Source organism: Lynx canadensis, chromosome F1, assembly GCF_007474595.2.
Source record: "Lynx canadensis isolate LIC74 chromosome F1, mLynCan4.pri.v2, whole genome shotgun sequence".
NCBI classification, from domain to species: Eukaryota; Metazoa; Chordata; class Mammalia; order Carnivora; family Felidae; genus Lynx; species Lynx canadensis.
Genome location: NC_044319.2, coordinates 8026282 through 8038956, shown reverse-complemented (window position 1 = coordinate 8038956; position 12675 = coordinate 8026282). Strand labels below are relative to the sequence as shown.

Below are 12675 nucleotides of genomic sequence, written 5' to 3'. Positions count from 1 at the left end.
TTCTTGTTGTGTTCTCTAGGCATTTACCTTTTGTTTTGTTTTGTTTTTTTCAATATTGATTTCCACCTCAGGGCCCAGAATTATTTGCTAGGAAAGGTCTCTCAACCTATAGCACAACAGAATACTTGGAAAATTGAATAAAATTACATGACTCAAACATACAGTAGACCCTTGAACAATCAGAGTTCGAACTATGTGGGTCTACTTATATGTTGATTTTTTGATAAATATAGTACAGTACTATAAATGTATTTTCTCTTCTTTATGATTTTCCTAATAACATTTTCTTTCTCTAGCTTACTTTATATTTAAGATACAGTATATAATATACATAACAAAAATTTGTGTTAATATGTTATCGGTAAGGCTTCGGGTCAACAGTAGGCTACTGGGTAGTTAAGTTTTCAGGGAGTCAAAAGTTATAGGTGGATTTTGACTGTGCAGGGGGTCAGCACTCCTAACCCCCATATTGTTCAAGGATCAACTATAATTATTCTTGGGGTATATGTAAATATTCTGTGATTAATTCATTATATATATTTTTAAACCACCTATATTAGAAATTTAAATGATGCTGGGTATCTGCAAAATGTTTAGTAAAAAGTGGCCTTCTACTCAAAAATGGTTTACTAAGTATTTGGTTGGTTTATATGTTTGTCTCTTCTTAACTGAATTAGGTGTTACTGCTCCACGGACTTAGCTTAATAACCTTTAGATCTCTAAAGTGTAGTAGATTAAATCATATATCATAGCTGCTCCGTAAATTTTGGTTTGGTTTGGTTAAAAATTTATTTAAAAATTTAAGCTCTACCATTCATTGTATACAATCAACAAATATTGATCAAGTAACTCTATTCTGCTACAAACACAATGGTAGAGGCCAGGGATAAAATGGTGAGCAAAACCAGTTTGCAGCCCAGGAGGGTAGACAGATATTGACCACACAATCTCCCTAAAGCTGTAAACTTCCAATTGTGAAAAGCTTTTTAGTTTCTGCGGTCTGCCAAACAAAATACCACAAACCAAGTGACTTAAAGAACAGAGTTTTGTCGTCTTAAAATCCTGGAGGCTAGAAGTCCAAGATCAAAGTTTCAGCAGATTAGTTCCAGCTCTCTCTCCTGGGCTTGCAGATGGCCAGCTTCTCCCCATGTCTCTAAATGTCATCTTTGCTCTCTATGTGTGTCAGTGTTCAAATCCCCCTTTTTATAAGGACACCAGTCATGTTGGATTAAGGTCCATCCTAATGACTTCATTTTAACTTAATTTCCTTTGTAAACATCCCATCTTCAAATAAGTCACAGTCTAAGGCCCAGGGTTAGGACTGCAGCATGTGAGTTTGGGAGCGCACAACTCAACCCTTAACATTTTTCAAAGGAAAAGTCTGTAGCACCATGAGAACTTAAAAGAAGGGGGTTGAAGTAGCTTGAACGAGGAAGGCTTCCTCAAGGAAGTGAAACCAAATGGAATCCTGAGGATGAATGGGGGTTTACCAAGTAAAGAGGGAAAGGAAAAAGGTTCTTGGCCATGGATATAGTATGTGCTAAATTCTCTGGTGGCAGAAAGAGTGTGGTGTGTACAAGCAGTTGAAAGAAGGCTATATGATCTGCATAGTTTTCAAATATTGTGGAGAAAATTTGAGGCCTAAGATGCATTTTTCTCTAGAGAGGCTTCTGTTTGCTTCTGTCAGGTGGCTGTGGTTCACAGCAGTCCCGGATGGATGAACATGATCCAAACAGGACTAGGAATGATTCCTAGGCAGTCCACTGTCCCTTTGATCATTGGCTCATTTCCAGTTTACTTGACTTCCAGGATGTACCTGTTTAGGGTCCTGACTCAAAGCCTGCAGATTTATTAAACCCTCCCAAATCAGGGTTGCTGTCCTGAGTTCCAGATTTTATCCATCCAGTTTCATGGTCATAAACTCTGTTGAAGTTCCCAATGGGTCCTGCAATTAGTGGATACCCTCAGACATGGCTCCAAACATCAAGTTCATCTCTATGTTTCCTTTACCTCGTAGCAGAAGTTAGTTCAGATAACCCATTTCACCGTTACACCAAATGGCTGCTTGCGGAGAATAGGTTGGCTGGTAGAATAGACAGAAAGCCCGACATTGGTCAAGCATAATGCTCATGATATGATAGAAGCGTAAGGGTAAAAATGAAAAGAGATAGGTAAAGAAACATTATAAGGTAGAACTGGCAGAGCTTGGAAGGGATTGGATGCAGAGAATGAGGGGGAGAGAAGTCCCAAGGATGACACTTAGGTTTCTAATTTGAGTAACTAGATGGATAGGATAAATGGATATCATTCATTTACATAGGAATATGTGGAGAGAATTGACACAATGCAGGGCAAAATTACACGTTTCAGTTTGGAGCCATTGATTTTGAGATGCTTGGAGATATTTAGGAGGCTACAGCAATGAAACATTGTATGCATGAGCTCAAGTAGGAGATCTGGGTAAGAGATGAAAGTCTTTGAATCCCCATGGGTGTGGATGATGGACGAGACTGGAAGCTTGAGAAACTCCAATGTTTGACGGTCTTTCCTTGCAAGGATGAAAGAGAAAAAGAAGGAATGGCCAGAGATGTATGAAGACAACTGGAAAACAAAGGAAGGTTAGGGTGTCAACAAGAGAGTTAGTTAACAACATTCAATGTTGCTGAAAATTCTAGTGTGATCACTGAATATGGATGATCTTACGAAATATAAGTTGTTAGCAATGAGGCGGTAAATAAATTGCTATAACCTACATAAAGCTGTCAGAAGGCAACACTATAAAGTCTTGAGAAGACAACAGAGAAAAAAATTCTTCCTAATCTCAAAGTAGGAAAACATTTCTTAAACAAGATACCAAATGCATTATTAATAATGTCAAAGATGGATAAAGGTGACTGCATTAAAATAAAGAACTCCTTTTTAAAAGCCACTGTAGAGTCTCACACTTGAAATGAATAGAACAATATGTCATCATACTTCAGTAATAAAAAAACTCTTTAAAGGTATTATAAAGTTTAAAAGGGAAGCCACAGAATGTAAGAAGACATTTGCAACATTTAAAAATGATGAAGACTGTACTCAGATCTATGAATAACTCAAGTTATCTGTAGGAAAAAAAGACCGATAATCCAATAGAAAATAGGCTAGAGGCTTAAACAGGCACTTTATGGAAGAGATCCAAACAGCCAGTCAGTATATGGAAAAGAGTTTGACCTTTCTAGCAGTCAGTCATATGCAGATCAAAACCAAGTGCTTTCCTATCTTACCCATTCACCAGAAGATTTAAAAGTTTGAGAACACCAAGTGCTGGCAAAAATGGACTGTCAGAAACTGCTGTTGAGAAAACACACTGGTACAAAATTTCGAAACAGTTTGACACAATAAAGGTGAAGATACATAAACCTTTGACCAGGAATTCCACTTCTGTGTATGAACCCTGCAGAAAATTTATGCACCTCTGTGCCAGAATACATGTACAAAAATGTTCTTTGCAGCATTGTTAATAATATTCCTGGGCCATCATTTCACAATGTATACACTTATCAAATCATTATGTTGTGTATGTTAAATTTATACAATGTTATATGTTAATTATATTGCAGTAAAACTGGATTAAAATAGGGGCGCCTGGGTGGCACAGTCAGTTAAGCACCCGGCTCTTGATTTCGGCTCAGGTCATGATCTCACAGTTTTATGAGTCCAAGCCCCACATTGGGCTCTGGGCGGACAGTGCAGAGCCTGCTTGAGATTTTCCCTCTTTCTCTCTTTCTCTCTCTGCCTCTCCCCTGCTCTCACTCTCTCTTTCACAAAAAATAATAAACTTGAAAAAAACTGGGAAAAAATATTCCCAGAGCAGAAACAGCTCAAATGTCCTTCAACAGTAGAACAGCTAAATAATCTGTGAGATGTTCATGCAATGAAGAATCATACAGTAATGAAAGTGGGTGACCTGGAGTTTACGTGCAGCTGTATAGACGAATCTCAGAAGCATTATGTTGAGTTAAAGAAGAAAAGATACATAAGTGTGATTCTAATTATGTGATTCAAATGCAGACAAAATTAAACTATCCTGCCTTGGGATATATACCTAAGTGGTAAAACTATAAGGAAGCAAGGATGGGTTATTACAAAAGTCAGAATAACATTTACTCATAGGTGAAAGGCTGGGAATCTTAATTGGAGAGCAGGTGGGGGAGGTATGGATGGGTAGAGTGGTGGTTATATGGATGTTTGCTTTCTAACTATTCTGTAAACTGTACACGTTTTAAGATCTTTATGTATGAAAGTTATATCTCACTATAAAAATAAAAAAAAAAAACACCAAAGCTACCTCTTGAAATGATACCGTTTAATCCTGAGTTAATCCCACTATTTTTCCAATGGTGCGTTCTGGTAGTGACTGAATAAATCGATGTGACAGCCAAATACAGTACAAATACAATGACACATTGATGCTGCACTTTACCAGTAAAAATTCCCTATATTTGTGACGTCAGATAAAAACATGAAAAACGTTGCTTTAATTCCTAGGTTGGATCATTAAATGCATGCTTCCTTGCAAAGAGGAATTTCCAAGTTGATGTATATGAAGCTAGGGAAGGTAAGACATTACTGAAAATTGTGAGATGTGGTTCTGATTCTCTGAACTCTTTCTCTTTACATTTTCTTTTACTGACATAACCATCGTATATCAGTGGTATTTCAGAATAGCAAGAAAAAGATTTCCACTGTAAAACATTCCTCTATCATTTTTCTCTTTCGTGTGTGTGTGTGTGTGTGTGTGTGTGTGTGCTTATAGGTTATTTTATTTTTTTATTTTTATTTTTTTTAATTTTATTTTTTATTTTTTAAATTTTTTAATTAAATTTTTAATTTACATCCAAATTAGTATATAGTGCGACAGTGATTTCAGGAGTAGATTCCTTAGTGCCCCTTACCCATTTAGCCCATCCCCCCTCCCACAACCCCTCCCGTAACCCTCAGTTTGTTCTCCATATTTATGAGTCTCTTTTGTTTTGTCCCCCTCCCTGTTTTTATATTATTTTTGTTTCCCTTCCCTTATGTTCATCTGTTTTGTCTCTAAAAGTCCTCATATGAGTGAAGTCATATGATATTTGTCTTTCTCTGACTACTAATTTCACTTAGCATAATACCCCCCAGTTCCATCCACAAAGTTGCAAATGGCAAGATTTCATCTTTTTGATTGCCGAGTAATACTCCATTGTATATATATACCACCTCTTCTTTATCCATTCACCCATCAATAGACATTTGGGCTCTTTCCATACTTTGGCTATTGTTGATAGTGCTGCTATAAACATGGGGGTGCATGTGTCCCTTCGAAGCAGCACACCTGTATCCCTTGGATAAATGCCTAGTAGTGCAATTGCTGGGTTGTAGGGTAGTTCTATTTTTTGTTTTTTGAGGAAACTCCATACTGTTTTCCAGAGTGGCTGCATCAGCTTGCATTTCCATGTCTTTACATTTTAAAAAGAATTTTTTTTTAGAAAGAGGAACTTCATTTTTTTTAACCTCAACTATCTAAATTTAACTTAATACAAAATTACTACTGTTAGTGTTTTCTTTAAAGGAGTTAACAAGGTCTTTTAACTTGGTCCTGAATGCACCAGTTATTCAGGTGCTATCTGCTCACTCTGTCCTAAGATAATAATGAGCTGTGTGTAATACAGAGTCTACTTTCAATGTCTTAGATCTCCGAGTGGCTAAATTTGCACGTGGAAGAAGCATTAACTTGGCCCTTTCTTATAGAGGACGGCAAGCCTTGCACGCCATTGGCCTGGAAGATCAGGTACCTTGTTAATGTATTTTCCTTGTGAAAGATAATACCTGCTATTTTCCAACAATTGCATGCTCTTGATTTCATCCAGGCTCAAAGTACCAATTAATGTCAAGAACCTTTGCATGGAAACTCAGTCTACAAAGGTTTTCAAACTTCTAAATTTGGCAGGAGGGTGAACATTGGACACTTGAGGCAGCCTGGGGAACTGGGGCATGATGAGGGCAGGGGGATCCTGTGACTCTCCCTGATGATCTCTTCCGACACTGGGTTTGCAATCCAATGGTGGGTCTCAGCCTACAGGAAGTGTGACCTGAGGTTGCATCCAGGATGATAGGAGGCCGGCCTACAAACCTCATTCTTTTGACCATACAAGTCCATAATCTCTTACCCACAATTCTGTACTCCAAAGAGCTCTGGAAACAGAAAACTTCTCATCACTAATTCAGCAGCAAACTTGACCTGATGTGACGCTTTTTATGGCTTAAAAAAAAAATCTCGGTTAGTGTGAATATGTTTTGCTACAGATATTTGTGCTCTGTTTTGGGGTGATGCCTCAGAGTCCACTGGGTGTTATGGGATATCCTTAGAATTACCTATCTAAAATTTGAAAACTTTAAAATCCTGAAACTGATGTGCCCTCAAGGGTTTGGATAAGAATTGTGGGTCCTCATGTAGTCTCAGCGTTGGCAAACTTCTCACTGTCTAGCAGTAGCTTGGAAATATGAACAGAAGTAATATATTTTTCTGCTATACTTTTGCTGACAAAGTGCCTTTTCAATGATCATATACGCCAGTATGGATGTCAGTTCTATTTCCAGTTTCCTCAGATATGTGTGTGGGAAAATACTTTGCATGGGGTTTTGGGAGTCCTGTGTTTTACTCCTCATGCATTGCTCTGTTTTGTGATCGTGAGAAAATCTCTGACACTGACCCATTTCCCTTAATTGTAATACGTGATTTAGACCAGATAAAAAAGTCGATTCCAAAAGCTAAAGGTTAAAAAAATCAAAAATTAAGTTCTGCAGGAACATAGCTTTCCTTAAGTTTCTACAACACCGTGCTTCCATGGCTCTTTGCATTATTTTTTTAATTTTTTGAAAATATTTGAAAACTCACATTTTAAAACCGATATCTATCTTATTCTATGATGCCATATTATGCTAATTGAAATTGATATTTCTTGATTTATTTCAGATTGTAGCCCAAGGTATTCCCATGAGAGCAAGAATGATTCACTCTCTTTCAGGAAAAAAGTCTGCAGTTCCCTATGGGACCAAGTCACAGGTTGGTTTACCCTGAAGATAATGTTTACTTACAGTGGAGTCTAATGTCTGGAACTTGACCCTGGCTTATTGGCCCTTCCTGTCTCTAGATCTGTCTTTGACATTGCCTGTGTCGGTCTGCAATTTGGACACATACACTAGTTAATAAATTAATCCATAGGAGATGAGATGCTTACAATAGGGCTCAGTTTCTAATAACCATTCAATAGAAGTAAGTTACATTGTCATCACTATTAGGCTCTTTGCCTCTATGCATTGTTCATGTTGGCCTGGGACACCCTTTCTCTCCCATCTCCTTTCAGTTACACAGAGAAGATTACTATGTATTTATTGTCAAGCATAAAATGCAAGAACAACTCTAGAGGGTTTTACACTGTTGTTACCTTCTCCAAACTGACTCTCTTGCCCTAAATTTAACTGTAATGGAATTTAGAGAATGAACCAAAAATGTGTTTAGTGCTATATAATTTCTAAAACAACAGAGTCCAGATGGTGAAATCAAGTTTACAAAAGAAAATCCATTATTCTGCTTTGTGTTTCTATTATCTTCACATAGTAACACACGGAGTGGGGAAAGTATGTATTTTTATCTAATATTTATACCTTCTAAGTTTGTTTCTTTGAGACAGAATGAGTGTACCAAACAGCTATCAACCAGAGAAAAACTCCAACTTGCTTTTCCAACAAGGCCTTATTTTATTAAAGGCAGAGCCCAAATGAAGTTTATATTCTTTGAGTCTCTGAGCTCCCACAGAGCTCCCACTGCAGGTGGATTAGCGATTCTCAGACTCCTCTGGGATCTTGTTAAAGCGTGGAGTCTGATTCTGTAGGGCTAGAGTGAAGGTAGAGATGATGCATAAGCACATGTGCTCATGGGAACAAAGTCTGTGTGGCTCTTGTGATGATACAAGTGGCTGAAGCACCTCACACCCGTTAGGATGCTACTCTCAGAAAACAAGAATGAAAACAGAAAATAACAAGTACTGGAATCCTAAGTGATAAGAGCACTAGGAAATCTTTTCTTCTAATATTTGGTCTTTGATTGTAATTCCTAATCCAGAGCTCCTAAATCCCTTGGAATTTCCTGGGTAATAAGAGTGTCTTTTGTTCTAATGAGGTAACTCTCAGTGGGCTCCTGGATGGGGGCTGGTCACCAGAAAGACCAAGCCTTAATTAGAAGTTTGGAATTTTCAGCCCCACCCATCTGAAGAGAGGGGAGAGGGGCTGGAAGTGGAGTTAATGATCCAACATGCCCATGTGATGAAGTTGCCACAAAAATCCCAAAAGTATGGGGTTCAGAGAGCTTCCAGGTTCATGAACACACGGAGGTACTTGGAGATGGCTCACCCACAGAGGGCAAACACATATCTTGCCCTACATGTTTTTCCATCTAGATGTTTATCTGTACCCTTTAAACAGTAAGTCTACTGTTTTCCTGAGTTCTGCGAGCTGCCCTAGCAAATTAATTGAACCTGAAGAGGGGCTCATGGGAACATCTAACTTACAGCTGACTGGTTAGAAGCCCAGTTGCAAACTGTATTGCCATTGGCATTTGAAGTGTGTGGGGGGGAGTGGGGGGTACAATCTCATGGCACTGAACCCTAACCTTTAGGATCTGAGGCTATCCAGGCAGATAGTGTCAGAGTGATTAAATTGTGGGACAGCCAGCTTGTGTCACTGAGAAATGGCCTGGTGGAGGAATCTCCCCCCTCCCCCCACCCCACAAAACACATCTGGTGTCAGAGTGTTGTGCATGTGGTAGTAAGTGGGAGGAAAGAAGACATTCACCAGAGGAGAAGGGGAGGTTTTCTATACAACATACACTGGAATACTATTTGGCCTTAAAAAAAAAAAAAGATTCTGACACCTGCTACAACATGGTTGAAACTGGAGGGGACTTTATACTAAGTGAAATAAGCCATTCACAAAAGGACAAATGCCAGATTACACTTATGTGAGGTATCCAGAGTAGTTAAATTCATAGAAACAGAAAGTAGAATGGTGATTGCCAGGGCCTGGAGGGAGGGAGAAATGGGGAGCCATTGCTTAATGTGTAGAGAGTTTCAGTCTTATAAGATGAAGATTTCTGTGGATGGATGTTGCCGATGCCCATACACAGTGTGAATGTATTTAATGCCACTGAACTGTGTACTTAAAAAGGAGTTAAAATGGTAAATGTTATATCATGTGTGTTCTACTCGATAACATGTATTTAAAAAGTGGCAGAAAGGAAAACATTCCAACAACTAAGGGCCCGTGGGAGATGGGAGGGAGTGGGGAAAGATCCATTTTTTTCCATTTAGTGACTTTCTAAAAGAGTAACCTGCTTATTTTTGGCATGGTAAAAACATAGGTACAGAGTCTTAATGTATGAGCCAGGCAGGAGAAGGAAGGGGAAGAAGATCCACTGATCATCCCTGATCAGATAAACAGTTTTGGATAATTAACATGTCCTGTTCAAGTGGCCCCAAGCTGGGCTTGGTGTTGTAGGAAAGGAACACAAGGTTCACACATACCAGTCAAGGGTAAGCTATACGTACTAAACGTATCCTGTCATAAACACTAACTCTTCTGTGTTCCATACTGCGTGCTAGTGCTGGTTACGGAGGACTGGGAGAGGAGCTTGTAAGCATTGAGGACAGACGGTAATCAAGTTCTTGCAAAAAGAACTCTTCTGAGAGATGGAGTGCTCAGCTGTATGGTTTGGAGAGGGAAGAAGCTTCAGTTTTCCGAGAAGACCTCACGGAAAAAGCGAGGATTGAGGCGGACATTTTGTTTAAATATTAAATCGACAGCAAAATAGTGTTCTCCCAATTAAAGGAGCATCCGTCTATGGACGGAAGTTGGGTGAGACAAGAACTCTAAAAACATATAAATGTTTAAGTGCCCAGTGTGTATTGGGTAAGAACACTTGTGATGCACTTTCGCATTACAGAATCATAGCGTGATCAGCAACCTTGGATTCGTTGAATCCAACCACCTTGTTTTACGTATGATGAGGCTGCATGAGTACATGAGGTCAACATCAAGGGAGGCACAGGGCAGGTGTCCTCATGGACAGTGGCCAGCGCAACATAGGTGTAGGAGGAGCTCCCAGGAGTGCTGGGCAGTATTGCTAAGTTGTATTATTGCTTTTGCTAAATTGAGAGTGACCACAGTAATCATCCCTACCTTTGTCTTGGATTCACAGGGAGTTAGCTAAGAAGGCCAATTCTGACATCATTCCCTCCCCAGAGACTGAGTCAACAAAGTATGAGTAGACAGAGGAATAAAATATGGTTCAGAATATCGGAACATTAGATGAGCAGAGGGAAGTGGACCTGAGCACCAAACTGAGTTTCTTACCCCCAGCACTGGAGTGGGGGTGGGACAGCTTCATTTCTACTGGTGCCCAAGAGGGTGAAGGTGTTGGTGGGAGTTACCATATGGGACCTTCAACACAGAAGGAGCAGGAAGTGATCACTCACCCACGGTCCTGTCATTCTCAATTCTTAAGAACTCAGTGCTAAATTTACAGCCACCTTTCTTTCTTTGGTTTGCATCATTACTCTTATGACAGGGTTGAACATGGGGCCTCCTTTAAGAGCTACATAAAATTGCCTTGAATCACTCAATTCCACAGCCTGTGGAAGTCAAAAGCCCTCCCCATGACCCCAGGATTTCTGCAAATCCCCAGGCAGCCCATCTTCTGTTGGCATCAACCTTCTCTGAGCCTCCTTCCTCCAGCTGTTGTATTCTCTGCCTTTCCTCCCTGGCAGGGTCCAGACTCTTCCAGTCTTGCTCATTCCAGCCATCTCCCTCCCAAATTGTCCTGGGAACTATCAAAATATTCTCTGACATACAGAGCAGGTCAGAGCTCCCCAATTTTTTTTAATGATGCAGAGAAAAATTTTTTTTAATTTTATTTTAATTCCAGTGTAGTTAACATACAGTGTTATATTACTTTCGGGTGCACACGATAGTGATCTAACACTTCCATATACTACTAGGTGCCCATCAGGATAAGTGTACTCTTAATCCCCTTCACCTATTTCTCCCATCCCCCCCACCTCCCCTAGCTCCCCAGTTCCTATGCCCCAAATAGAGAAATAGAGCCCCCTTAGTAGAAAACATTCCCTTTTACAGGCTTTCAGGATATAGGGTGTAAACATGTTTTTCTAAAATATCTGAAAAAGTCAGCACTGCAACTCTTGTTGTACAAATCTCCAAAGGAGATTATCAAACTTCCTTTAGGTTTCATTGTTAATGTTTTGGTTACAAGGACCTCTTTATACTTCCTGACTTGTTTCTTCTTTTTTTAATCACTGTTGTATTTTATTAAGGACATTTGTGAAGGTTCGTTTGAAACAACCTGGTCTGTAAAATACAACTGAGTCACTAAGCAGCAACAGACAGAAGCCAGTTTCAGTCTTGGATTAATGTTGAATTCATTTATAATTACTCTATTATATGTCTAGGAAGAATACATAGGATTTTTTAAAATGCAATATGATGAGTAAGGACAGTTGAATACTGACTCACAAAATAGACTAAATTGTAGTCATTTGAGCTGCTATTTGAAATTTATGGCTGCCAGCTGACAACCAGAGTTCTTTTTTGTTTTTGTCATTGTTGTGATAAATAAGTTCAATAAAGCTATCCAGATAGGAAATGTGGAGCTGGACTATGAGAACTATTTCTTTGTAGCCTTCACCAGAGATGCAGTCCCCCCCCCCCCAGTCTTATTGAGAAACAATGGATGTTCATCACTATATAAGTTCAAGGTGAACAACGCTATAATTTGATTAACATGTATGGTGAAGACTTGTTTGTTCTTATTTTTTCTTCATAAGACCAACTTTTTAGGATAGGCATTGGAGAAGTGGGGCTTGATGGGGGAGGCTCTAACTTTTGCCTGCAGATGCCGGGTAGAAGGACAGGGACTCTCCACAGGACCCATGTGTGTATCAGTTCCCAAATGATGCAGATGTCAACCAAGCCTGGCCACTGATAAGGAAAGAATAGTTTCCCTCCGTATATGAGTTTCCCTAATTTAAATGTTTCCAAACATATTTTGAATGGCAAGTGTGGTTTCCATTGAAATTAGGTCATTAATGACACAGAAGACTGGAAAACAGAACAAAAGAGGCAGAGAATGAAGTCCTGTTCGTTTTAATTCACAGCAAAGACACAGGAAGCCCCTCTTCAGTCATTGCCTCTGTAGCATGACCGAATTGTTTTTACACCAACTGTAGGGTTCACTGTTAATATTAAATGTCTACTTTGGGATGAGGTGAAGATTTATAAAATGAGCATATTTGTATGAAATGATGTGATGTTTCAAAATTTGGGAAACATATGCTTTAAAATTTTAAAGAATAGGTTCGCCCTGAACTGTGAGGTTGTATTATGACTTTCACGGGCCCTAGGTGGGCACTTTCGCCTTTGTGGGTCCCTCTCCCTCTGAAACAATAAATATTAAAAATTAGATTTTGGGAGGGCATTGGTATAAAGATGAAAATAACCCAGGCTGGGGTGCCAGGGTGGCTCAGTCAGTTAAGCATCCAACTTTGGCTCAGGTCATGAACTCATGGTCTGTGGGTTTGAGCCCCA

The 12675-nt window shown here is 39.3% G+C and overlaps 1 protein-coding gene across 1 annotated transcript in view; it reads left to right on the top strand.

Moving 5' to 3' along the window:
• Positions 1-12675, top strand: part of KMO (kynurenine 3-monooxygenase) — a 56130-nt gene that overhangs the window by 16094 nt on the left and 27361 nt on the right. Inside the window, 3 exon segments of the mRNA XM_030302144.1 lie at positions 4531-4600; positions 5712-5809; positions 6995-7084. Of these exon segments, the coding sequence (XP_030158004.1) occupies positions 4531-4600; positions 5712-5809; positions 6995-7084 (258 nt within the window).